Below are 27004 nucleotides of genomic sequence, written 5' to 3' on the forward strand. Positions count from 1 at the left end.
TGTCTCAAAATTAAAAATAAATAAATAAAGAGGACTGGGAATATTACTCAGTGGTAAAGTGCCCCTGGGTTCGATTTCAATTCCCAGTACCTAAAAACAGGTTCATTCACTACATGAATTGTTGAGACTCTTAAGGGTGTAATCAGAAGTTCGCCCTGTCCCCTGACCCCTCATCTCCCCATCTGAATGCCAATGAGTTGTTGAGACACTGGGTGAACTGTCCAGTGAAACCTCCCATATTCTGGACCTGCAGGTTGTCTTTCTTTGGTGCCAGCATGTCCTTTATGAGGGGTGCGGGCTATACCTCTATTTAGTCAGGTTTCACTTTAGGCAAGAGACTTTATCAGGCGATGCTGACACCACGCGCTGTGTTTCCTCAGGGGACATGTCGGGTCTGGTGGCTCACTTTTGGTGATTCTAAGACTGATGAGGGGCTTCTGGGACTGACAACCTGTGCTCTACTATGAAGACTTCCCCTCAACCTTGTATCCAATAGTTGGATCCATTGAAGATAACTGCCATTTTATTATGGGTTGCCAAATGATGATCTTCCAGTTTTGGGGGGGATGGGGATTGAACCCTGGAGCGTTGTGCCCCTGAGCTACATCCCCAGCCCTTTTTATTTTCTATTTTAAGACAAAGTCTCACTGAGTTGCCCAGGCTGGCCTTGAACTTGATGTCATCCTGGCTCTTGACATCCTCCTTCGGAGCCACTGCGATCACAGGTATGTTTCACGGTGCCCGTGTGATCTTCCAATTTCTACAATTCCTTTTTCGTATTTTTTACTTATTAACTGGAATTCTGTAAGTAACAACTCTCACCTGGTGTGAGTAATCAGTGGCTCCGGAGGCTGAGGCAGGAGGATTGCGAGTTCCAAGCCAGCCTCAGGAATTTAGCAAGGACCTCAGCAACTCAGTGAGACCCTGTCTCTAAATAAAAATACCAAAAAGGCTGGGGACGTGGCTCAGTGGTCGAGCCCCCCCTGGGTTCAATTCCCAGGACCAAAACAAACAGGGAAAAAAAACCTCCCCCCACCAACCAAAAAAAGAAAGACAGACCAGCGAACTGTGGCACTGTCCCCTATCAGCTAGGACAATCTGATATCCTGAATAGAGTTCACACTGAGAGAAGGGACAAACGTTCGGTTCTTTCTTTTTGTTTTTCAGAGTTCCGAGGGGGGGTCTCCAGCCAGGGTGTTCCTCCTGTTCCTCCGGCTTTCTCCTTCTTTGTAGCTCCCTGCTCTGAACTGATACTTTTTAAACATTCAAGGTTCCCAGGGCGACATCAGTCTCTTTGACGTTCAGATCGCCCTGTTCCAGGGGGGAGGAACCCGTGTCCTTTTCCTTCTACCTGTTCCTGGGTATCTACTTTCTGGCACAAGACGTCCCAGGATCGGCTTGTTCCGAGTATGTCCTGCCCTGGGACTGGAACCCACCTTCTTCCAGGAGCTGGGCACCACGAGATGACCTCTGGTGGTTCTTTGTTTCCAGGCTGCTTTCCCCCAGTGCTGGGGCCTCACATGGTAGGCAAGGACTTTTTTTTTTTTTTTTTTTTTGGACAGGGTCTCATTGTGTTGCTCATCTTGTCTAGGACTCCTGGGCTCCGAGGGTCCTCCTGCCTCAGCCTCTCAAGCAGTGGGACTAGGGAGCAGCCACCAGGCTTGGCAAGCTTCAAGGATCCATGCGCCCTCTCTTCTTCCTGTTCCCCCTCCCTCCCTCCCTCTCTCTCTCTCTCTCTTTTTTTTTCACTTTGGAGACAAGGTCTTATTAAATTGCTGAGACTGGCCTGGAGCTTGTAAAGGTCCTGTTTTAGGCTCCTGAATAACTGGGATTACGTGCCTGGGCTGTGGTTCCCAGCTACAAATCACATGTCTGACAGAGGACTGATGTCCCAATAAGAGAAAGCTTTTTTGGCTGGGGCTGTGGCTCCGTGGTGGAGCGCTGGCCTAGCATGTGTGAGGCACTGGGTTCCATCCTCAGCACCACATAAAAATAAATAAAATAAAGGCCCATGGACAACTCAAAAAAAAGTAAAAATTTTTGTTTTTTTTTCAATTTTTTTAGTTGTAGTTGGACACAATCTTTATTTAAAGATATCTATCTTGAAAGAAAGAAAGAAAGAAAGAGCACTTTTTATAATTCAATGACTAAAAAAAAATAAATACCCAATTAAAAACAAAGAATTTGAATTGACATTTCTCCAAAGAAGATACACAAATGGCCAGCAAATACATAAAGAGATATACAACATCATTAGCCATCAGGAAAATGGAAATCAAAGCCATGATAAAATTAACATCATAATCATTAGTATTGGTATGAGGATGGCCTGAGGGTATAGCTCAGTCCTAGAATGCTTTCCTTGGGTGCATAAGGCCCTGGGTTCAATTCAATCCCCAGCACCAAAAAAAAAAAAAAAGTATGGCTATGATGAAAAAAGATAGCAAGAAGTATTGGTGAGAAGGAGAGCTGTTGGAGCCTGAAGACACTGCTATTGGGATGTTGAAACTATGTAGCTGCTGCAGGAATCTGGCAGTTTTCTTACAAAACTAATAATTTGACCAAGCACTAATTCCATTCCTTAGATATATGCCTAAGAATATTGAAAATAATGTTTCTATACACACACACACAAAAACAAACAAACAAACAAACACACAAAACACACACACACACACACACCTTTTTTGTTGTTCTTTTTGGTACTTGGGGTTGAACGCAGGGCGTTTTACCACAGAGCCACATCCCACACCTTTTTTTTTTTTTTTGAGACAGGACCTCGCTAAATAGCTGAGGTTGGCCTTGAATTTGAGGTCCTCCGGAGTCCCTGGGATTACAGGATTCTGCCATCTTGCCTGGCTATTTAAATACTTTTAAGAGGACGTTGAGGGCAGTAGTATTCAAATAGCCAAAACGTGTAAACAGCCCAAATGTCCACCAACAGATGGATGCATTAACAAAAATAAGGTCCAGCCATACTCTAGAATATTATTCGGCCTTTCAAAGGAATGAGGTGGCAGGACATGGTGACCCACGCCTGTAATTCCAGCTATTTGGGAGCCAGCCTGGACAACTCAGCAAGACCCTGTCTCAGAATACAAAATAAAAAAGTGCTGGGGATGTAGCTCAGTGGTAGCACAACTGTGTGTCAACCACCCGAAGCAAAAAGAAAGAAAGGAACCCTGATACACGCTACCCTTGGATGGACCTTGAAAACCTTATGCTCAGTGAAAGGAACCAGATACAAAAGGCTTTATTTATCCGACTTCATTTATACGGAATGTCCGGAATAGGCAAATCCACGAGCCAGAAGATCAGTCAGGGGTCGCCAGAGGCTTGGGGTCGGGGGATGGATAATGACTGCTATTGGGAATTTCTTTCTTTACGAAAAGATTCTAAATTTGGGCGATGGTTGCACAGCTTTACGAATATACTAAAGCCACTCAACTCTACAGTTTAGACCTTGCTAAAAGGACAGACTTTAAAATATGTAAATTATATCTCAATTTTTAAAACTTTCTTGGGCTGGGCGTGTCGCTCGGTATAAAGTGCTTGCCTAGCGAGAGTGAGGCCCTGGGTTCCATCCCCAGCACCGCAAAAAAAAATGGAAAAGAAAATTTCTCTCGAGGGTCACGGAGGAGGCCCCCAGGTACTGCGGCCCCACCCCTCCTCTGGTTGCCCCGCGAGCCTGGGGAGCGCCGACAGCACACGAGTGCGCAGGCGCCTTTCCTGGGTAGGCGGTGCGGAACGGCTCGCCCCGCCCAGGCAGGATGACTCCGCCCACCTCTCCGGCCTGCTCCGCCCACCCGGCGCGCGGCGGGCCGGGCCGGCGCGGGTCTGCGCATGCGCCTGGAAGGCTTACTGGAGCGCCTGTCGTGGCCGGGTGGAACTCAAGGGGCGGATCCCGCTGCCCTCCGCCCGGAGGTGGCCGCGAGGCCGGTGTCTTACCGCTTTCTCCATTACTTGTGCCAGGTAGCGCCGAGGCTAGGGACGTTTTGCTAAGAGCCACCAGAAGCGATCACCGCGTGTCGCCGAGTGACCCTCCCAGATCTCTCGAGCCACCTCCGTGGTCCCTGGAGTCCACTGGGCGCGCCGCGGCATCTCTGGGCTCGAAAACCTGATGCCCAGCGGAGGCAGGACGAAGACCCGGAGCAGCCGGAGCCAAGTTTTCTCCTTCCACGCCGCTCGGTAGATAGTTAACGCCCTGCAGGCCATGCTGTCTGTCCTGGTCACTCAGGTCCCCCGGCTTGGCACAAAAATAGCCGCAACTAGAAAGGACACTGAAAATGGACTTCCGTTTAATTCCTTAAAGTTTTACGTGTCGTGAAACATTCTTTTGATTTTTTTCAACAACCTAAAATATAAAACTTTATAATTAGTCTGCTCCACTGGCCCTACAAAAAAAACCCGGGCCAGCAGAGTTTGTCAACTCCTGCCTGAGACTGGCTTGGGATGGGCCGCCCTTTAGCCTTACCTTTTGTTTACCAAGGACAAGTCGCCTAAAGTCCCCACAGAAGACTCTACAGAGCTGAGATCCCCTTCCCTGATTCAAGGACTCAGTGAGAGGTGACATGATCCTCCTCTGGCTGGACGGTCTTTGCACTGAAGGCGTCTCAGTGGTTGACCAACCTCAGAGGAAAGGAACTCACCACCTCAAGTCCAGCGCAGTTCATCTTTGCAATTTTCTCATAATCCCATTTTATTTTACTTCGATTGATTTTTTTTAGGGGGGTAGAAAACGTAATTCCTTTAAAATTTGTTTTTAGTTTTAATCGTGGTAACTGGAAAACCTGATTCTTTTGATCACAAGTTGCCGGCTTGGAAGCTTTGCATTTCCACCATAGTTGTAGCTGAGAACTGAAAGGACTGGAGGACAGATGGCCAGGTCTGCCTCTGGGTCAGCCCCTGTAACAAAATCCCCCTTCTCCCAGTTAGCCTTGCTAAAGGGCAGACAGTGGAGAGCGGGCATCTTGCAGGCACAACTGACATGGTACATTTGGTATTTGTGGGATTGCAGAGTGAGGTGTGAAGTCAGGATTTAGGCCATCACCACAGTGGTGCATTGTGGGAGACACTCCCCGGCTGGGTGCTGAGGCGCTCAGTCGCAGAAATGTGGCAGAGCTTTCCCCACCCTTCTTGGGTGCGAGGGTTGGTGTCCCGTGCATGGGTGTGTCTTGCCACAGCCCCATGGGTGGAGCTACGCTCACCTGTTCCTTTGTAATATAACCCCTTGCCCTGTTTAGGATAGAATCTTCCATGGAAGTGCCTTGTGTGTGTCCCCTTCTCTTACTGTGCCCTTGGGTGTGGCCTACCCAGGTGTCAGTCAACCTGCTGACAGTGGACATCATGAAGATAGACTCAGCCCCCTGAAACCTGACCCCTTGCCTCATTTGAATAGCTTCTCCTCAAAAAAGGGGTCAGCGCGTGCTCTTGCTCTCTCCTTCTGTGGACCCTTAAGGTCAGAGGAGCTGTCATAGCACCCCAAAGAAAAAGGTACTTGTGTCTCTTGTGGGGTTATTTTGCGCAGCGCAGTTAGGCCAGTTTACCTGGAGTGACCCCTGAGCCTATTACTCGCTGAGAATAGAAATATGGCAGTGCATGTCTCAGCTGCTGGGGAAGATGAGACAGGAAGATTCCAAGTGCCCCAGTAACATCAAATACATACATACATACATAAACAAGCAAAACTCAATGTTTTATTAAACCCAGTATATTCGAAACACTAAGCATGTAAGAAATATAAGACATTTACTTATTGGGGTGCTTTTTTTGGTGGGGGGGGTAACAGGGAATTGAACCGAGGAGCACTTAACTACAGAGCCACATCCCCAGCCCATGTTTAATCTTTCATTTTTAAAAGTATTTATTTTTTGGAGTGTAGATGGACACAACACAATGCCTTATTTTTATGTGGTGCTGAGGATCGAAGTCGGGTCCCGCCCGTGCTAGGTGAGCAGTCTACCACTGAGCCACAATCCCAGCCCCTAATCTTTCATTTTGAGACAGGGTCTCACTAAGTTGCTGAGGCTGGCTTTGAACTTGTGATCCTCCCACCGCATCCTCCCATGTACCACCAACACCCAGCTACAAAACAATTATTTTTATTATTGATTTTTGAAATCTTAACTTTTCCTTTTTACTGTTTTAAAGCTGTTGATGGACCTTTATTTTATTCATTTATTTATATGTGGTGCTGAGATTTGAACCCAGCACCTCACACATGCTAGGCAAGTGCTGAGCTACAACCCCAGCCCCTGCAAAACAATTATTTATAAAATGTCTTGATTTTTTTCTGCTAAATCTTCGACACCTGGTGTGCATTCTGTATTTACTACATCCCATTTGGACTAGCATTTAATAGTGTGGTGTGGTTAGCAGCTACTATCTCAGAAGGCGCTGATTTAGACCAAACGAAACAGGAAATATGGAGAAAAGAGCTTAGTGTGTGATTCCAAGACAGGCGGTGGCTGCTTGACCCTGGGCCTTGTGGGTGACATTCATGAGCCGTCCTCAGTCACCTGCCCGCCCACCCCCGGCACACAGGGTTCCGGTCTTACTGGAGCTCTCTGAAAGGTGGGCAGAGTGAGCCAGATCCTTAATGGCCTGGTGGGCGTGTGAGAATGTCACCTATATGTCAGCGTGTGCTCTTCTGTCAGCGAAGCTCAGCTGGTCTTGCTGGTGGACACGGGGCAAGATTCAAGTTGTGGAACTGGGGGTTGGCGATGGGGACCCAAGCTTGGTGGTGGGTGTCCTCTGATCTCTGATGTTGGGGAGAGGGGTTGGAAGGAGAGGCAAACCCAGGGGAGGAGCAGAACACTTTGAACACCTACAGCTCAAAGCAGAGGCACTTTCTTTCCTAGGAGACACAGGAGTCCCTCATGTAGACCTTTCAGATGGCAAACTTTCTGGACACTTCATTCATGGGCAGAGAAGTCTTTTTCCTTGGATTCTCACCATTCCCCATGCTACCACACTCACGGGCATTCTGAGCCCTACAGACTCTGCACCGGCTGACAGCGGGGACACTGGAGTCAGGAGGCTGAGGCACCCACCCTCACCCTTCTCCTCAGTGGCTGGCTTCTCAGCTGTGAGGAGGGGAGTCCAGACTATAGACTCCCCAAACTTAGTCTATCTCTGTGTGTGTGTGTGTGTGTGTGTGTGTGTGTGGTGCTAGGGACTGAACCAAGGGCCTCATGTGTGCGTGCTGAGTACTCTACCACTGAGTACATCCCCAGCCCATTAATCTCCCCCAAATCTTCCCCAGACCCCAGCCACACCTGGTATTGTGGGGCAGCCTTCTGGGTACCTCTGTCTACCTCAGCCATCTGAGCCAATCCCTCAGGACCCCCTGCTTCCCAGAGTGCAGCAAGGGCTCTGTACTAGGGGTAAAGAGGAGATGAGCGCTTGGTGGTGCACACACCTGTGATCACAGCTGCTTGGGAGGCTGAGGCAGGAGGACTACAAGTTCAAGACTAGCCCAGACAACTTAGCAAGATCCTGTCTCAAAACATAAAAACGGGATGTAGCTCAGTGGCAGAGCACCCCTGGGTTCAATCCCCAGTACCGAGAATAAACAAGCCAACAAAAACCCAACTAGGAGGGGTTCATAGGGCCACAAACAAACATCAACCACCCAGGATTTTTCCAGGGCCAGGATCAGACGGAGTCATCTGAGAGGAAACAGCAAGGTCCAGACGCTGGGCTCAGGGCACATGTAGTCAGGACGGGCATCAAGGAGCCCGTGGCTCCAGAGGAAAAGCAGTTCCACACAGGCTCAGAAGGCAGACACGCAGATCAGAAAGAAAGAGTCACATGGGCTTGGTCCCATTTATTATAAAATGACAATAAACTGATATAAAAAAGATCCCTGATAGCCCCTGGTGCGCCCACAATGGCGTGTCTCAGAGCACCCCCAGAGTCCCTCCCAAGGTGCCTCAGGCCTGGAAGGTCTCAGATTCGAAGGTCCCCAGCCAGAAGGGCATTGTACCGTGCAGGTGTGAGGGGCAGGTAGGCACCTACAACCTGGTCCAGAACGTAGAGGGGGTCAGACAGGGTGCTCGGGTCGAAGCCCTCATTCGCCATCCGAACCTTCTGCTGTTTGAAGGTCTCGGTGGTGGCCAACGATTCCTGCAGGAGGAAGGGCCCACAGGTGTGGAAGGAAAGTATCCTGCCCAGTCAGCTCGGGTGAGTGTCTGGATTGGTTAAGGGGCAAATCCAGGGGCAGGGCCATTAGATAAGGCTAAGCCAAGAGGTGACAGGGAAGGGAAGGTCCAGGCCTGGGGGGGGACAGGGAGAGGGGCCGAGGAGCGTGTGTCTGGGACGGCGCTGTTCGTTTCTTCAGTGTCTTCCGTGGGAGCCCTTTGTGGAGTGCAGGAATCACCAACTGTTGTGGTTTTGGGGGGCGGGGCTGGGCGGGAGTGGCGGTTACCTGAAGCCTTAGGAACCGAGGCCGGGCGTAAGGGGGCAAGTTCTCAGAAACGTGGGTGTAGAGCTGCCCAAGGTCTAAAGCATGCGGGGGACGCAGAACCAGGGCTGCCATCCCAGCCCTGCCTTCGTGCCCTGGAGGGATAAGGAGCGGATGAGCCACCCGCGGCCGGCCACCAGGAAGGCCTCGTGCTTCTCGGGGTGACGGGCCGCAGGACGCCCCCACCTTCCTTGCTTAGGTACCTGGCACAGTGACTCCGTAGACATTCACCTCCTGAAGGAAATCCAGGGCCTCAAAGACCTCCGCCACCTCAGTTGTGGCCACATTCTCCCCTTTCCACCTGTGGGAGGCAGAGATCTAGAGCTGGGAGTCAGATCAGGGCTGGGGAGCTTGATGGGGAGAGAGAGGTCAGAGGTCAGGTACCAGACTGTCGGGGACTGAGTGTTCGTGAGGTCTGAGAACGAGAGGCTGGATGGGAGTCCAGGTGAGGCAGGAGTTAGGGGGCGGGCTGTCCGAGCTCAGGGTCACAGAGATGTCCAGGGTAAGGAGCCAGCTTATGGGAGATACCTGAAGGTGTCTCCAGTGCGATCATGGAAGCGGAGAAAGCCTTGGTCATCACAGACCAGCAGGTCCCCAGTGTTGAAGAAAACATCTCCAGGCCGGAAGACGTCCATCAGCAGCTTTCCCCGGGCCAGCTCTGGCCCCCCGGCGTAGCCCAAGAACGGGGACTGCTGGCTTACAGGGGCCACCAGCAGCCCTGGCTCACCTGGCAGAGTCAGTGGGGTCAGGAGTGACTGTCCACCTCGCCCAGAGCGTCCTGGCCCCTGGCCCTACCCCATTCACCAATTCTAACCCTCCTTCACCACCACCACCCACCCCACCTGAGCACAAACCTGGAGATGTGGCTACACAGTGCCCCTGGGCATCCCGAACTGGCTCCCCTGTGGTGACATCATAGCGAATCAAAGAGAAGGGGAAGATGTGCTGGGGGAAGGGAGACCCAGCTCGGGGTCATTCCAGTGCCTGGGCCTCCCTCCCGCCAGCCTCCCCGTGATCTGTGGGGTTCCTCTCACCTTGTAAAGCCAGGAAGCACGTCCCACAGCACCGCGCTGCCCCGTGTAGTTGAAAGTGGCCACGTTGCCCTCTGTCAGTCCGTACGTCTCCAGCACCTGCAGAGGCCCAAAGCGCCGCACAAAACGCTCCCAGGTGTCTGGGCGCAGGCCGCTGCCCACTGCCAGCCGGACCTTATGGCCAAGTTCTGCTTTGCTCTGAAACGAGTGGGGGAGAGGGAGGGGTTTCACACCCAAACGCCAGTTCCCCAGCGCGAAGCCCCTCCCCTGTGACCTCTTTCAGAGGCCCTAAGCCTCAGGTAGCTTAAGCCATCTTGGGCTCCTTGTATGCCACGCCCACTTCCTTCTCCTTTCCCTCCAATTCCCAGACGACTGTCAGGGTGACCTGGCCAAACGCACCGGGGGCTGGTTGACCAGGTATCGGCACAGCTCCCCGATGTACTGGAACACCGTCACCCTGTGCTCCTGGCAGTCCTCCCAAAACTGGCCAGCTGAGAACCTGGACTTCAGCACCACTGTGGCCCCTGCCGGAAGCAGGAAGCGAAGAGGGAAGGAGGACAGGTCACTAGCTGGGCCAGCTCCCTGGGAAGAAGCCGCAGGGAGAGCCAGACCTCTAGCAGGTCAAGGCTCCAGGCACATTCCTTCCTTCCTGCCCATGCCTCTGAGAGGCCAATACCCTTCTCCGATTCCCAGCCCCAAATATTCCACCCCTGTACCCGGGCTCAAGTCCCACCCTCTTCTATGCCCTTTCTTAGACGGACTGACAGAACCCTTGCCCCACTTTGTCCCTGAGTCTGGAGTTCTGTGAATCCTGTGGTCTCCCTGGTCACTCAGTCTGTAGGCAGAGCATGAAACATGGTGCGTGTCCCCACTGTACCAAGATCTGGGGAGAGTGTGGCCCTGCTCCTCCTCCCTCTGGATTCTCTGCCCTCAGAGCTCATCCCCGGGAAGCATGCGACAGCTGACACTTAATAAACATCTGTTGACAGAAGGGCGGGGGGCTGACCGATGCCCAGGCAGCCCACGATGCCCAGCAGGGAGCCAGACATGTGGTAGAGTGGCAGGGCGAGGTAGATCACGTCCTCCGGGTGGATACCGCACAACTGGTAGAATCCCTGGCACTGTAGGATCTTCAGGTGACTGATCCGAGCAGCCTTGGGGAGGCCTGTGAGGTGGTGGGAGCCGGGTGATCAGGGGAAGAGCTGGGCTCTGAGTCCTAGCTCCCCGTTTTCCCCTGTTGGGGTCAGAATCAGAATCATCAGAAATCAGAGGGCGGTCCGGCCATCCAGGAGATGTGGGTACTTTGGGGAGGTGAGGAACGAAGAGGGAGTGGGAGGGCTGGAGAGAGAGGAGGTGCCCCAGGATAGGTGCCCCCTCTAGGAGACTTGAAGAGGTGCTCTCGGGGCTTAGGAGGTCCCAGTTCCTGTTCCCAGACCCTCCCTCCTCTGCCTTAGTTTCCTAAGGTAAGCCCGGTGTCCAGCCCTCACCCGTGGTGCCAGAGGTGAAGATGTACAGGCACGTGTCCATCGTGTTCTGGGGGGCAGAGAGGTATCCCGGCAGAGGCTCATCTATTTCGGCTGCTGCCTCAGCCAGAAAATCTCTGACTCCAGGAAGACGGGTTTCAAGACCCGTAGCCCACAGGTGGAGCCCCATGGCTCTCAGGGCCGGCAGGTCGGGCTCCAGGGACTCCAGGAATTCTAGAAGGGGTAGGAAAGCACAACTCGGCGACTGTGGAAACTTTCCTACGCCCTGGCCAATGCTCCACATCTGTCGCACCGCTCTTGGATGAAGGTGAAGGGCAGGGACATTCCATCACGGGTCTGGGACCTGAAGCCCCACTCCTTGGAATTGTTCTTGGGGAAAGAGATTCAGCACCATCTGTTCCAAAACCCACGGACTCAAATCCCACTCACTTCTGAACCCCAGGGAGACAGTTCGGCGGTTTCCCAGGCCCAGAGACAAGACCCAGCCCTCACCGGACTCCAGACATGTCCCTCCTGGGCTGGCCCCGCCTCGGTCAGTTCGGCGCTCCAGCCTTACCTGGCGCCAACACCAGCGCGCGCGCACTGCAGCTGCGAAGGCAATGCAGCAGGGGGCCCCGACGCAGGGCGGTGGGCACGAAGGCCGTGCACAAGCCGGCCTTGGCCAGCCCGAACCAGAGCCACAGGAATTCTGGGCTGGCGGGGAGGAGAAGCGCCACGGTCGCCCCAGGTGCCAGAGGGGCCATGGCTCCTTCATCTCCGGCCACCCCATCCTTTGGAGGCGCCGCGCTGCTTCCGGCTGCTGGGTCTCCTGCCCACGGGCTCCCCGCCGCCCTGACGCCTCCGCCGCGTCCCGGGTCCCAGCCCTGCGCGCGCAAGAAGGCGCGCGCAGCCCGGTTACTCTCACGTTCCGCCTGCGCGTAACTAAAGCGCCGCGCGCCGTGAATGAGGAAGGTGTGCGCCGGGCGTTGCCGAGCCAGTTGCGCGAGGCGCCAGGCCAGGCTGCAGCCCCCCTCCGGACTTTCTGGGTCGGCGGCAGCCGCAGCCAGCACACGAGCTCGCAGAGCCCTTTTGCAGCGGAGGGCGCGCACCGTGAAGGCCAAATCGGCCGCGAGCCAGCGCAACTGCGGCCAGAGGTGCAGCTTCAGTAGCAGCAGAGGCAGCAGCAGGAGCAGGGGAAGCAGTAGCAGGGCAGCCATGGTGCCCTCTTCCTTTCCTCGGCACCGACCGGCCCTAGACGCTCACAAACACCCCTGATACTCCCTCCGAAAAACTGGGCCCGCTCCTTCTTGCTCTGGGACCTCTCCTTTTCGGGAGCGCGCGCGCGTGCGCTGGCACACGCCCCTTCCCACCCAGCCCCCCACCCACCACCAGCAGCGAGCTGGCCCCGAGCGGAGGGGTGGGGGAGCGGCCCCCGGCCCTCCCCACAGCCTACGCCCCGCCCTGGGCGCGCTCCCTCCCGGCAGCTCGCACTGCGCGCCCGCACCCTATCAGGTCTTGGGCGGTGTTGTCCTTCCCTCAAGTCCCAGGGTTGTGTGTTCCGCTTTAAATTCTTTCTCCTCTTGGGAGGTTTAGGCCACTGGCTGGACTTTGGAGTCCCGGCCTGAAAGCCAGGGCGTTTAGACCGCAGTCCACCCTTCAGTCAGTATTGCTCATTTTCACCCGTGATGGGGGAGGACACCACTGCTCCTTTCCAAAGGCGACCGAAGAACTTGGCCCCTGGCCCATTCTGTCCTACAAGTCCAGGCTCGACAGCCAGTCCCTGCCCATCCTTCAGCGGCAACCCTCAGGGACGGGTGGGGGGCTCCAGAGTTAAGTAGGCGAAAGGTGGAGGCCCAGAGGGCTCGATTTCTGGAGGGGATATGGGGGAGACTCCTCCCTTTGGGCAAGGGTACAGTAACTGGGGCCAGCAGCGAATGCTTTCCATCCTGGTTTTAATTGGGGCAGAGGAAACTCGGGAAGGAGGGAGGAAGGAAAAAGAGGCCTCTGGGGGTTTAGATTTTCAAAGGAAGGAGTAGCAGTTCTGAGGGGGAGGAGAACCTGGTTCTGTGAAAAGGCAAGTTTTCAGGGTGTCCGCAGTGAGCCCAACCTCACTCCTCTCTGCCCAGCAGGCCTCCAATCTCCGAGGGCAGCAGAGAAACAAAGCATAGCCAAGTAGCTCTTCTGCTGTTCATGTGGACGGAGGTGAAGGCGGCCCCCCAGACCTGGCATTTGGACTTCTCTCTCCCAGGCACACCTGTCTTTCAGGTCGCAGACTGGAAGGTCCCTCCCGGATAGTGCAGCTGACAAGCATGCTAACTTAATAAATAAACTGAAATACCACAGACAATAACTTTGGAAGCCTTTTTTTTTTTTTTTTTTTGAGACTGGTAATTGAGCCCAGGGTTCATGCATGCTGGAAAATTGTTCTGCTGATGAGTTCCATCCCCGGCTTGACTAAATCTCTAGTGTCTTGAGGAACAACCGGCAAGGGCAGACCTCAGCCTGCAGGGAAATGGGGCCTCATCAGTTTCTGACCTGGACAGGTCAGTGTCTGGCTCACACCTCCAAAATGCAGGATGGGAAGGGCAAAGTTCCTCCTGCGGGTAGGCAGGGCAGGAAGGGAGAGGAGGGAAAGCTGTGACAGTGGGCAGGCCACCAACAAGGGCACCAATTAAACTGAGACCACTCTACATGCACAGAGTAAATGTGACTCCAATTCCGGCACAAAAGATCTTCTGGTTTGTTTTATTGTCATTTAAAAACAATTTTTTAAATGCGATTATCTCTGGAGGGAAAAAAGTCAAAAAGAAAAAAAAAAAAAAAAAAAAGCAAAAACAGAACCTAGGAAACCAGACCATTTGACAGTTCTGAGGAACTTGCCTCTGGGACTCTCCTGGGCTGTGGCCCAGCCTTAGGTGACAACTGCAGATCAACCCAAGCCTCCTGGGCACAGTCCCTTTCAGGTTCCTTCCTGAAGGTTTATGGCATCTGCCTGGAATAGTGGCCACCATACCAGGTCGATGCCCACTACACACTGGTGTGGAGAACGACCACAGAGCATGTGTTCAGAGCCAATCCAGAACCCGGGGAAGCAGGAAGCGGACCCACAGCCAGCACCTGCTCTCGTCCTAGCTTCTCAGCCCAGCGCCCCTTTGTCACGGCCCTTCTCTGCTAAGCGTTCTTTGGGAGATGGGGAGGGGGCTGAAGGAGGGGCAGGGAGCTGAGCAATTCCACCAGGGTCTGGTCTGGCACAGCCTCTGGCTGCCATGAGACCCAAATGTCAGTGGAAGTGGCAATGTGGGGAACGGGAGGCCCCAGGACAGAGGGGCAGAGGGGGGCTGCACGGCAGCTCCTCAGGCTGGTGTCAGAAGCAGCTCATCCTTTCCACTGGGCAAGCTCAGGGCAGGGAGGGCATCTTCCCTGTATCTCCCCAGCCCTGTTACCCTTTGATTCACCAGGGGGAGGGCAGTCCAATTGAGGGTAGGATGGGGAGCATAGGATCTCAGTCACTGTCAGAACCCACGGCAGAAGACCCTTTTCGTTTCCGCTTGGTGGGCTTTGGTTTTGTGTCTTCTTCCTCCTGGAAGAGATGGGGATGGGGAGAAGGGAAATCACTAGCTGGGCAGCTGCCTGCTGGCCCCCATTCCATCCGCCCCATTGCGCCCCTCCCCATGGTGCTGGACGGGGTCTCACCGAGGCACTGCTGGAGCCCGACTCTTCCTCAGTATTGGGCGGCTGAGTGGCATTCTTCCGACTTCGAGGGCTAGACAGAGCTGCCTTTCGCCGGCTCTTGGGTGGCTTAGTAGACGAGTCCTCATATTCCTCTGCCAGGGAGAAGAGGTCACTGAACCTAAGGGGAAGGAGAATAAACTCTCAGAGTGGAACATCCTGACCCCATGGCCACCTCCCATGCTGTTTTCTGCCCACAGGCCTAGGTCTATTTCTCTTATCAACCTTGGGGTTTTTTTGTTGTTTTTTGGCGGTGCTGGGGATTGAACCCAGAGCCTTGTGATGCAAGAGAAGCACTCTACAACTGATCTATATCCCCAGCCCAACCTCAGGGTCTTGATGGCTATTAAGCTTGTGTCCCCAGTGGGCCTCCTCTCCCCTAGGCCTTCTGCTCGCTACTTCCCAAGACCAGAAGTGGAAGGAGCCTCACTTCATCTTGTGGGCTTCATCACAACTTGCTTGGACATGCTGCAGTGCCTGGAGGATTGGGGTCTGGCTAAAAACTGGAGGGAGAAGGAAAGGAGAGCAGGGAAGAAAAATGATTAGATGTCTGGGAGCTTATTAAACCACACCAAAGCTTGTTTCCTCCCAAGAGTTTGGGCTCTGGTCCTGCCCCTGCCACCCGCCTGGCTTTAGGGGCGTCTGGGCTGGGCAGCACTCCACGCACTAGACCCCAAGAGGGTGAGAAGCATACAGTTCTGCTTGGTGTTGGTCAGGTTGAGCCGCAGGTTGTCCAAGTGCTCCAGGATCTGCTCTAGAGTCAGCTGGGCCAGCTTGCTGCTTGAGCTTCTGAGACTGCACAGGGAGGTGACAAGAGCTGGTCTGAGCCTAAAGGGAGGGCTCCAGTCGTGTGACACCTCCACCTCACCGAGATCCCTCCTCAGGACAGCGGCAGTCCATTCCCCAGGGGAGATGGGAGGGCTGGGTGTGCTAAGAAAGGTGTGCAGCTGCAGGACACGATGAGAGGGGAGTAGGAGCCACACTGGTCCTATAGGCCGCATGGCTTCAGACCACTAGATGTCACCCACCAACCGTGGGCGGCAGTCACTGTAGACTGCCCTAGTGATGGCCCGCTGACAGTGGGCAGGAAACAAGGACCACATCCCACCTCTGCCTCTTGCGAGGGAGGCTATTGTTCTTGATGAGCAGGGACTTGATGTGCTCTGCCAGCAGCTCATCGTGCTTCATGCACCAGTGCCGCAGGATGCTGGTGGTGAACTGGTCGTCGGGATGACAGGGCCGGCTCAGGACCATCTTTACCATCTCCTCACTGGGCCTGGGGGGGAGCAGGGTGCTGGATGCTGTGCCCACACACTGGCCTTCGGAGCCGCTTATTTACTACTGATTTCCCGAATCTGAGCCTCCCTACCCAACCCAAGCCTGGCTGTCGCTTCCTACACTCACATCCCTCCCCCACTTCTCTTTGGGCCAAGGAACACATGGCTGCACTCTCTGCAGAAGCCAGAGGAGAAGTGAGATTATTCTGTTTGATGGTGGAAAGTGTGCAAGTATGTGTCAGGAAGGAGGCCCAACAAACTCCTAGCTTCCCCAGAAGAGTCAGGAGGGAGACTAAGAGACAAAGGACAAGTCTGTGGTCCCCTGACCTGCTGGAGCTGGGGGTAAGCCTGGTATCCAGGTTGAGGGAGGGGCAGGAGAGAGGTTTCCAAACTTCCCACTTCCCCAGGAAATTCTGTACCATTTCTAGTGTCTCAGGAGAAAAGGTGGAAGGAAGACAAGAAGGTAGGAAGGAAAAGACACACAGCTGTGGCCCCATTAGCCTGGGGATGGTGCTAAGTTGCCTGTGATGGAAGAGGAGACTTCTGCTTTCTTGCCCTCCATGCCCCACCCCTGGCAGGGGCACAATGGGCCCAGCTGGCTCTGCACTGTGTAGGTTAAGGGAGAGCATGGGTGTGAGCCCTCTACTCTGACCCTTCCTCCTCCTGGATTAGCCTGTGGTGGCCTGCAGGAGCATGAGGGAGGGGAACATGAGCCACCAGGATTAGAACTGCTGTGGTAGCAGGAAACAGGGATGTCCGGTCCCCACCTCTGAGGACAGTTTCTGGTGGGCAGGGGGGGTAAAGTCAGAGGAAGCCCAGATCCCAGGGGACTGCTTATTTGTAAGTCACACTGGGGGGAGGGCAGAATAAGCAGATGTCAATAATAGGAAACAAACATGGCAAAAGGAGCAGGACAGAGCCCTTTATGCCACAGTATCTCTTAGGACATTGGGACTAAGGGCTAAGAGTCTCTAAGGGTAGAACTCACTTTTCTCTTCGGAGCTGCAGCAGCAGGCAGGACAGGGCCTCTGGGTGTTCTATGGGGGAAGGGTACAGGCTGCTCAGAGGAATGTGTTATTCCACGAATGGATCTGGGCACCTCTCCCACACCCCCACCAACAGCCACTGGAAGACCAAGGACAGTCCTTGACGAAAAGCCAGGAAGAATCCCCTACCCTGATCCTAATGCCAGAGGCATCTGAGCCACAGCCCAGGGGCCAGGCTCAGGATGGACCTGCAAAGCTCATCTCCAGGGCCCAATGACCAACAGTGAGCCTGCTCTCTGCACCATGGTGGGAAGGAGCAGGGCTCTGGTTCACCCTAGAAGCTGGCGGCCTCAGCCCTACCCCAGCTGCACTGGAGGTCTTCTCCCATCTTCAACCCTACTCACCCTTGTATTTGAGGTGCTGCAGGATGGGGATTATGGTCTCCAGGGGGATGTTGTGGGCCAGGAAGAGCTGCCAGGCACAATACTGCTCAAAGGTTTCCCAGTCTAGGCTCTGGACTGGAAGAGACAAGAAACCTCCATCTTTCTCTCTCTTACACACACACGCCCAGCTAACTGGCTATCAGCACTCCAAATAGGGACAAGATAGGGCAGGGACGGCGTAAGGGGAGGGACAGTGACCTTAAATCTAGGCCCTTGCCCTTTCCACATGACACTTGATTTCAGTCTTCACAGGGCTTCTGTATTCCCACCCACCCTGAAGTTAGAGGGACAGAGGTAAACCTTTCCATCTTATGAAAGAGACCAATCCAAGACCACATAGCAGGTAGGCTGGGGTGGCGTGCTACCCCTCCACTCCCAGCCCCAGAACCAGCGTTCTTGTCACTGGAAAACACATAGGCCGACACTCTCTCCTCTCCTGGGCATCTAAAAGGTCTGGTCACTTACTGAGTATGTTGAGGACTGAATCTTTTCGAAACATGACCAGGTTCCCCATCATCACATGGCAGACCAGCTCCTGGAGCTATGGAAGAGGAGGGAAAAGGCAGAGTCATCAGCTCTAAAAGAGGCCAGAGGCCACTGTGAAGGGAGAGGCATGATGCCATGAAAGCTACAGTCTCTGAAGGATGAAGGGGCTGGTCAAACAGCAACCAACTGAGTAGTAACCCTGGGCCTATTCTGGGGCAAGAACACTTGTGGAAAACTATTCACACCCTGATGGCAGAGTGAAAGGACAACTTTTCCTTCTGGTCTTACTTAGTTTAGCCTTGTGGGTGAAGGACCTGGGGGGCCAGGTTCTAGACCTACACGTGGGCAGGTAAAGGCAAAGAAAGGTGAACTGTTGAGTGCTAATTTCCAATGAGCAAACAGGAGAAAAAAGGATCCTTAGTCCAGGCATGAGATGAATCCCAGCATCTCTTGGGGCCCTATGCATGGTGGAAAAGACAAGTAGAAATGATGTGATGATTTTCATTCTGAGCCAAGGGGAAGGCCAGTTGAGAAAAAAACAAAAACAAAAAAACCCCTCACCAAGTGTGATGGTGCATGCCCGTAATCCCAGCAATTTAGGAGAGTGAAGCAGGAGGATCAAAAATTTGAGGCCTATGGCAATTTAGTAAGATTCTGTCTCAAAATTAAAAAAAAAAAAAAGGTTGTCACTCAGCAGTAGAGCACCTCTAAATTCAATCACAAGTACTGCAAAATAAATAAATAAAAATAAATAAATGAGCTGGACACAGCGACACATGCCTGTAATCCCAGTGGCTCGGGAGGCTGAGATAGGAGGATCAAGAATTCAAAGCTAACCTCAGCAAAAAAGAGGTGCTAAGCAACTTAGCAAGACCCTGTCTCTAAATAAAATGCAGAAGAGGGCTGGGGATGTGGCTCAGTGGTCGAGTGCCCCTGAGTTAAATCCCTGGTACCCACCCGCCCCAAACAAACAAACAGCAACCCCAGCAGAACTGGCCTTTGATCTGCACTTTTCCTCCCCATCCTCCATGGCCTAAAGTACGTCCAACTGCAGCCAGGAGGCAGTGTGCTGTAGAGCATGGGCTCCTGCCTGTATGCCTGAACAGAAAGCAGAGGCCCTGATTTCCTCAGTCCTGCCTTCTAGGCCATTCTGCAGATGCCAAAGTTCCATGTTCACCTGTGCAGAGTCAATAACAGCCACGATCATGTTCAGCAGCTCCCCACTCCTCAAGGTTTCATCTGGAAACTAGATAGAAGAAGAAGAGGGAAACTAGAGGAGTCGTCCAGGGTGGGCCCTTGGCTTTCCCTTTACAACTCATAGACCTTCCTGACCACAGGCCCAAGGTCTGGCTAAGCTGGCCAGACATGAATCCTAACATAAATCCCTACAAGATCCAACAGCTATGAAGCTGGGAACACAACCCTTCAAATGCCACGTTTGTTATCTGTGTATGCACACCACAAGGGGTGTGTACAAGGAGAGAAGTGGGAAAAACCAGAGCTAACCGGACATGCCAGCTGGCTCTAGGTGGGAGTGGCAACAGAAAAATATTTATACTCCTGGCAGCAAAGAAATCCAATTCATCAGCATCTCAAGACAAAGAGAAGGTGCAGAGTGAGTGTATCTAGGGGCTTGTGAGGGGTGGGTAGGGGAGGGAGAGTCCAGTCTAGGAGGGAAGGACAAAAAGGGGGTGTGATACCCCACCCCCTGCCCCTAGTGCATGGCTGAGATCCTAGTTCCTCTGGTTAGATCACACCCGGAGTCCTCATTTCCCTCTTCCTAGGAACTTCTACCAAGAGGAACAAGAGTTGATACCTCCTCCTCCATCCCAATTCTGAGAGAAGACGTGAATGAACTGGGGGAAATGAAAGTGAATCTCTGCTTCAGGAGCTCTGGTCTTCAGGAACCATTAGAGAGCATCCAAGAGTGAGCCATCACAGGGCGAGAGCGTGGGACACACCAATATGCATCTGACTGGGGGACCTGTTCTAGGTCCAGATGATGGGGCTGAAACCGGGAAGCCAAGTATATGGGTCCACACCCCAACTTAAACCACAGTTAAAACCAAAGGACAAGAATTCTCGGAGCCTCAAAAACTATTCAACTTTTAACAGAAAGCACTGGAATGAAGAGAATTAAACTGTGAGAAGCAGTGGCCACTGAGGTCAGAAGGGGTTGTATGTGATGTTCAGAGTGTACACCAAGGTAGGTGGTCACTTGTGAGCCCCCTGTACTACCCGCGACCATGGATAAGGATGGACACACTGACCTCTGTGTAGATGGAGGGTGTGAGATGGCATAGCAGCCGCACATCGTCCTCCTGGCAGGCCTTCATGTCCATCATTAGGCAGGTGTGCAGGTCACCCAGCTGGGTGGCCTGGGCAAATGACTCATACAAGTTCATCTTCCCAGCGGCAGCTTTGCTGCAAAACCAATTGGGCCCAAGTCAGTAGCCGGACCACAGCACCAGAATTTGAGATGTTCTGAAGCAGTCTGCTCCTACCCTGGAATGCCTTCGTCTCTCCTACATGCCCTGTGCTCATTTGTCCCCTTTTATTTATTTATTCCTTCCTGCCTTTCCCAAGGGCTTGACAACCTAAGAATCAGGAGACACTCTTGCTTCCCCATCTCTTCCCAGTACCCACATAGGGCTCTGAGATCAATGAAGCTACTCACTGCCAGAGTGACAGGAGAGGGAGGACTAGGGTCAGGTTAGAGACAGCTCTCTTCCTTCTGGGTTCTATCCATGAGGACAGTACCAACTCATACCATACACAAAACTTCACTCAAATGGCTAATAGGCTTAACTATAAGAACAAAAACCACACAACACTTAGAAGAAAACAGGAGCAAGTCTTCATAATACCAAAAACAAGTGACAAAAGGAAAAACAGATTTGACTTCACAAAAATTTAATACTTTCGTGTTTTTTGTTTGTTTTTGGTACTGGGGATTAAACCCAGGGGTGCTTAACCACTGAGCCACATCTCTAGCTCTCCCCACTCTGTTCTTTTAATGTTGACACACAGTCTCACTAAGTTATTTAGGGCCTCACTAAGTTGCTGAGGCTGGCTTTGAACTTGAAATCCTCCTGCCTTAGCCTCCTGAGCTTCTGGGATTACAGGAGTGTGCCACTGCACCCTGCCACTTTGGTGTTTTAAAAGGGTTATCACCAAAGAAGTGAAAAGAGGGGCTAAGGTTGTAACTCAGTGGTACAGCGCTTGCTTATTTATTAGCACATGTGAGGCACTGGGTTTGATCCTCAACACCACATAAAAATAAATAAATAAAATGAAGGTATTATGACCGTCTACAACTAAAATAAATAAATAAGTAAATATATATATGAATAAATATAAAAATTATATAAAGTGAAAAGACAGGCTTGGAAGGTGGCAGGTGAAACTTAGTGCTAGAACATGAGCTCAGCACACGAGAGGTCCTCGGTTCAATCCCCAGCACCAAAAAAATAAGACAACCTGTATCCATATTATTAGAATATTATGTGCCTATAATCCCAGCTACTCAGGAGGATGAGGCAGAAGGATCACCAAGTTTGGCTCAGGATGGACAATTTAAAGAGACCCAGCCTCAAAGTAAAAAGGGCTGTGGATGTAGCTCAGTGGTAGAGTGCCTACCTGGCATGTGTGGAGCCTGTTCAATCCCCAGTACCAAAAACAAGAAAGAGAAAAAAGGGCAGCAATAAAAAGACAAACAACAGGGTTAAAATCGAGAAAGACTAAGTATGGCAGTATATGTGTATAGTCCTAGTTCCCTAGGAGGCTGAGGCAGGAGCATCTCTTGAATCCAAGAGTATGAGCTTAGCCTAGGCAACAAAGAACCCATCTTAAAAGAGAGAGAGAGAATAAGGAGGTTTCCTTAAGAGTGATGAAGTGTTTTAAGTTACACAGCAGTGATATTTGTATAACTTTGTGAGTACCCTAAAAAACACTGAATGGTACACTTCAAAAGAGTGAATTTTGGGGGCTGGGGTTGTGGCTCAGCGGTAGAGCACTTGCCTAGCATGTGCGAGGCCCTGGGTTCGACCCTCAGCCCCACATAAAAATAAATACATAAAATAAAGGTATTGTGTCAACTACAACTAAAAAAAAAAAAAAAAAATTAAAAAAAAAAAGAGTAAATTTATGGTACAAAAATTTATACCTCAATAAAGCTGTTATTTAAAAAAACAAACACTTAGCATGCACAAGACCCTGGATTTACCCCTAGCACCAAAACACATGGAAGGTGCTGGTGAAGAGAGCCAAGGGAATCGATGTGCAGGGGAGAAAGGCTGGCTCTCCAGTAGCTTCCCGACACCCACCTGGCCCTCAGGTAGTAGAGCAGGTGGTAGCCAATCTTGGGCTGCTTCTGATAGAGCTCAGACAGAAGGTCCAGGAGCAGAGAGAAGCTGCTGTTGTCTTCCTGCATCTGGCACAGGTTCCTGGAGGTGGGGGAAGAGGAGAGGCAATACCCAGGGAGGCTCTGCCCACTACAAACCTCCTCCTCTCTGGAAACAGAGCCGTGTGACCCAGGACAGGGACAAATGTGTGCTGTAGGGAGAATGGAGGGGAGAGCAGTTCCTCTTACCACTGGGTGCTTACCTGAATATCAGGTAGAGAGGCTTCCCTACAGATTCCTCCAGGGACCTACGAAAGAAGGGTCACACATGAGAATCCACAGAAGAGGAGGGGCAGCTGCAGGCAGATCACAGGGGGACCACACAGAGGCCAGACACCAGCCTGCTCCTATCCTACCCAAAAGGCAAACTTCCTGTGGCTCCAGAAGCTTGGTAGCAGAGAAAACAAGTTCCCAACCTGGAAATCACAGTCTGAGGCTATCATTATCACAGAAAGGGAGATTCCTCTCTTCAGGGGGAATCTAGGATCCAATTCTACTTGAAGAAATAAAGGTTGGGGCTACTGGCCCAGCAGCAGGGCTGGAAGGACAGGGCAGGGATACTAGTCTACAACTCCAGTACACACAGGGTCCAGCAGGCAAAATAAACCCTCATTTTCAATCAGTACACATCAGGAATCAGAAAACCAAGTGAATAGATTCTTCTTCTCAAGTCTACAGCATGGTGCCTCTTGGGCTTGGGTTGTAAGAACATATTTCTGGCTCCTGAGGCCAAGGGCATCAGGGAAGATGAGCCTTACTCCTCTGTGACCTCCTCGGGCAGCACCTCTCCTCGGAAGTGGGCCTTGAAGAGCTCTTGTAGACAGGAAGCAAGGACAGACAGCTGTTCTGAGTCGAAGTCTTCCTGGGTGGTAGATAAGGGAAGGAAAGGATATCATGACCCAGGTCCAAACCTCACTGTGCCCACTGTCCCCACTGCCCCAGAGCCTCTGAGCTTATCTGCTTCCACCTACAGGATCAGCAATTCTCCAGCCCCCCTGAGAGGGACTCTTCTAGGGGAGAGGAAGGAGGGAGTCACATTCCCAGGGAGACACCTGCATGGGGAGCTCTAACTTGGACAGCTGGGCTCCTTCCTCCCTAAGGGCGTAGGTTCCTCCTCACCTCCAGGACCTGGTCCACAATTTCCTGCATGACCTCACACTGGGCCTCTGTATCACTGCAGTACAGAAGTGAGAGGAAATCCCAAGGACATAAATGATAGCAGAAGGCAGGACACAGAGAACACTATACACGAGCACTCAAACGAACAGAGACAAAACAAAGGAGCTCTATGTAAAATCCCAGCTTGGGTGAGGGAGGCAGAATTAGGGCAGAATTTGCTGTTTTCTGGGCAGAGGCCCAAAGAATAGGGAAATCCCCATCCATCCTACATGTGTTCTCTGAGGCTATTATCCTCAGAACCTAGGGAGTAGGAACCAAGGTGTTAGAGTACAGGCCAATCCACTCCCTGCCTGTACTCGTACTCCCCAACATAAGCTGCGGAAGACATCACTCATGAAGCTTCAGCTACCTTCCCATATACCCCATCACATTGCTCTCCAAGCCACATCATTCTGCCACACCTACTAGGCACAAGGGAGAAAGCATGGACTGGACATCCCCCCACAAGGTGAGGAGAAGGGTCTGTACCTACCTCCCCTTCTGTAGCTGGAGTACTTTGTCCCTTAGGGACTCATCCAACTGGTCGAGGTAAGGGGTGATATCAACTGGCTCCTCCACAACTGTCTCCTTAATAGGGTGGAAACGAAACTCTCTCTTCTTTCCTGAAGGGAGAGATTTAGAAGTCAATTTGCTCAAATGCCAGCAACACAGAGTCCCCTTAAATCATCTGTTCCTTCCCCACAGTCCTTGGGGACTGTTTACTCAATGCTGTGCAAATTCATGATTGTATACATGTCCTAGCTCTTACCCACAAGTGGGCAGGAACCACTTATTTTACCTCGTAAGTTAAATGCAGGGCTTACACCCTGAGTCTCATTCAGTGATGCTGTTACCAAGACGGACTCAGGCGGGCAGAGATGATAGGACAGAAAGACTGCAGACAGGCTGCTCCTGGGAAATGACCCTCCCAGGGCTGTCACAATCCTGAGCCACCTCCTGTGCCATCCTCACCTTTGCTGTTGAGATCCTCCTCGTCATCACTGAAGGCTGCCTCAGCATTGTCGTAGCAACTCTCATCCTTATCTGACAGATGGTTATCCATCTCCATGGAAACTGGCTCTTCAATTTTGACTTGGGAGTAAAGAGAGAAAGGTATCTGATGGCCTCCAGTATGTCCCAAGCTTCTGGGAAGGGGAGGCTGGAGTGTAAGTGGGAGAATACAGAGTTTATGTGCTAAATGGAACACTGAACCTGCAAGGACAAATCTCTTGTCCTTACAACCTTCTATGACCTGTAGGGAGATGCTGCCAGGAAAAGGAACAACACAGGACATGAATTTTCTATCCTTAGCTCAGGATGAGTGGAGACAATCTCTTGTGCTCTTTAATTTAAAACCAAATTGGGAAGTAGTGCTTGGCTTAAGCCCTGATCCCAAGACAAAAAGTATGTGGGGGATGGCTGGCAGGGAAATGGCAGACTGGGACCTACTGTGCAACCTCTCATCAGGGGCAAGGGTGGAGGGATGGGAAGAGAGAAGGGATGGGTACAGTGAGACAACAAACATTCCATGAGGGCCTCTACTTACTGGAGAGAAAAAAAGGGTTAAGAGATCAAGACAGATGAGGGAAAAATCAAGTAAGATTTGATGGAGCGAGAGAGAACCAAGGGAGACAACACAGCAATAATAAAAAGAGAACACTGAGACAGTGTTAAGAGGAGAACTCCCCAGGGACAACATCACAAACAGGGCTCTAGTCTACACCTTGGATGGCTTCATCCTTCTTCTAACACAGATGACAGCAGGACTACCACCATACCTTCCACAGGTGGGGAGGGTGAGCTGCAGAATTCAGGAAATTTCTCTCTCAGCATGGCCCGCAGCTCTTTATCCAATTTAGGGTTGTCAAACAGGGGAGCCAAGTGTCTAATGGGAAACATAAATGAAGGTCAACATCAGAGTTCCTCATTTCTAACTCAACATGGAGATAAAGAGTGAGACCTAGGTCCAATCAGTAAGACTGGGACATCCTCAGATCCTTCCAAGGGGTAACGGGAAAGGAAGGCATTTGAAGCCCTTTGTAATATAATGGCAGGAGAGAAATTCCTTTGAGACTCAACAGGACATATGCCCCGTAGTTTGGGGGTGGGGGAGAGGAATCCAGTACTTGTTATACCTGCCAGGGGAAAGGGTCAGCAGTGTTATGGCAATATCTGGATGTGCCTGACCCAGAGGGGGCTGGACCTAAGGAAAAATGGGAGAACCCCATACCTCCACCTCCCTACATATAAACTCCTTACGCCAAGACCCGTTTCTCCACAATGTGGTTGAGGGAAGAAAAGACACCCTGCCGCACATGGCCTTCCAAAGGTGGATAGAAGTTGGGAATGATCTGGAAGGAAAGAAGAGGAGGGAAGAATGGCACAGGACTCTGAATAGAGTGTTCTGCTGAACTAGATCTAAGAAACTGCTTTGGTTGTGGTCAGGGAACACTGGGGTAGTATGTCTGCAGAGGAATGGAGCATATCTGACTATTTCAGGCTAGGCAGTTGGGACACTTACTGGACCCAGCTGCTTCTCAAGGAGACTAGATTCTACCTTGAGTTGTCATCCTACAATTGAGAAAATCATGGAAACAAGGGATGATCCAACTGGAGCAGTGGTAATATGAAGGGAAGCATTCACTGAGTTGACCACTTCTGCTCCGGACAAGGGGGCCAGGAAAGACTCCATCAGTGAAAGACTATGGATACAGATGTAACTCTGCATCCAGGAACTGGGAGGAGAGGGGGCTCTGGCACTTACACGGCACATGAAGTCCAGGAGTGTGGCAGTGATGGCTGGATGGGGCTTCATAGAATGATGCATTACCAGGATGGCTGGCTCTAGAGAATGTGGAATTAAAGGGTTCCCCCCCCACATCAGACTTTCTGTTTCCACATCCACAAAATGGGATGTCAACATATACTAAAAGGCTCTGGGGAGTGCTCATTCCTATCGGGCAGCTCTGAGAGCAACCAGTCCCCCAACTGTTCTTAGCCCTCATTCTTCCTTCTTGTCTTCAGCATACAGCTTGAAGAATGGAGGTAGGAGGAAAGGAAAAGCAGGACATGGCACATCTTTTCCTCTGCCCAGGCCCTTCCCACCCAGAGCCCAGGGATGAGGCTATGGGGAGAAGGGAGAGGGTGGTGATTGCTTAGCCTCACCAAAGCAATTTTCTGTCAAGGAAGAACTGATGAGGAACAACGGAACTGCTCCCAGATAAACTGCTCCCACTCCATGCTGCCCTCAGATTTATGACTGCTGTCACCAGGACGAGGCAGTGGGGCCTGAGGAAGGGGAAGGTGGTGCTGCCTGGTCTGGGGCACATACCTATGTTCATAATGCTATCCTTGTCTGGACTAAAGAACAGCCAGTCGTAAAACAAAGCCAGCTTGGCATTAGAGGCAGCAACATTGGACTGGAAAAGAGAAGGACAAAAATAAAGGGCTAATTTCATCAACCGTCTCAATTCCCTTCTGAAGCCCAGGGCAGATTCCAGGGCTTACTTTGTTGCTGCACCTGTGAAATTCAGGTCCTAGTGAAACGTGGTGGAGCCCCACGATC

At 52.0% G+C, this 27004-nt stretch overlaps 2 protein-coding genes across 2 annotated transcripts in view; both read right to left on the reverse strand.

Moving 5' to 3' along the window:
- Positions 1-7813: 7813 nt before the first annotated feature.
- Slc27a3 (solute carrier family 27 member 3) lies at positions 7814-12309 on the reverse strand. The gene is made up of 10 exons (XM_027921008.3): positions 11536-12309; positions 10983-11192; positions 10502-10660; positions 9895-10019; positions 9499-9693; positions 9319-9409; positions 8993-9191; positions 8668-8765; positions 8429-8559; positions 7814-8127 (listed from the first exon to the last, which is right to left on the reverse strand). The coding sequence occupies exons 1-10, from the start codon at positions 12173-12175 to the stop codon at positions 7951-7953; spliced, it is 2025 nt and encodes a 674-aa protein (XP_027776809.2). The 5' UTR covers positions 12176-12309; the 3' UTR covers positions 7814-7950.
- A 1365-nt stretch (positions 12310-13674) lies between these two features.
- The window catches only part of Ints3 (integrator complex subunit 3), a 40934-nt gene continuing 27604 nt past the window's right edge, over positions 13675-27004 (reverse strand). Inside the window, exons 11-30 of the mRNA XM_027920779.2 lie at positions 26771-26858; positions 26204-26283; positions 25699-25790; positions 25218-25324; positions 24412-24531; positions 23933-24062; positions 23401-23455; positions 23040-23143; positions 22485-22529; positions 22205-22324; positions 20150-20303; positions 19057-19125; positions 17859-17934; positions 17355-17468; positions 16953-17001; positions 15796-15963; positions 15382-15482; positions 15118-15190; positions 14652-14808; positions 13675-14538 (exon numbers count right to left, since the gene is read on the reverse strand). Of these exons, the coding sequence (XP_027776580.2) occupies positions 14461-14538; positions 14652-14808; positions 15118-15190; positions 15382-15482; positions 15796-15963; positions 16953-17001; positions 17355-17468; positions 17859-17934; positions 19057-19125; positions 20150-20303; positions 22205-22324; positions 22485-22529; positions 23040-23143; positions 23401-23455; positions 23933-24062; positions 24412-24531; positions 25218-25324; positions 25699-25790; positions 26204-26283; positions 26771-26858 (1980 nt within the window). The 3' untranslated portion in view covers positions 13675-14460. The remainder of the gene's footprint in view (positions 14539-14651; positions 14809-15117; positions 15191-15381; positions 15483-15795; positions 15964-16952; positions 17002-17354; positions 17469-17858; positions 17935-19056; positions 19126-20149; positions 20304-22204; positions 22325-22484; positions 22530-23039; positions 23144-23400; positions 23456-23932; positions 24063-24411; positions 24532-25217; positions 25325-25698; positions 25791-26203; positions 26284-26770; positions 26859-27004) is intronic.

This window comes from Marmota flaviventris, chromosome 10 (genome assembly GCF_047511675.1).
Source record: "Marmota flaviventris isolate mMarFla1 chromosome 10, mMarFla1.hap1, whole genome shotgun sequence".
NCBI classification, from domain to species: Eukaryota; Metazoa; Chordata; class Mammalia; order Rodentia; family Sciuridae; genus Marmota; species Marmota flaviventris.

Coding starts and splice junctions, on each gene's coding strand:
- Slc27a3 (XM_027921008.3), bottom strand. CDS start 12,175: ATGGCTGCCCTGCTACTGCTTCCCCTGCTCCTGCTGCTGCCTCTGCTG. Junction 10,661..10,982: donor CTTCACCTCTGGCACCACGG/GTGAGGGCTGGA, acceptor ACCACCTCACAG/GCCTCCCCAAGGCTGCTCGG. Junction 9,410..9,498: donor GTGCTTCCTGGCTTTACAAG/GTGAGAGGAACC, acceptor CCCTTCCCCCAG/CACATCTTCCCCTTCTCTTT.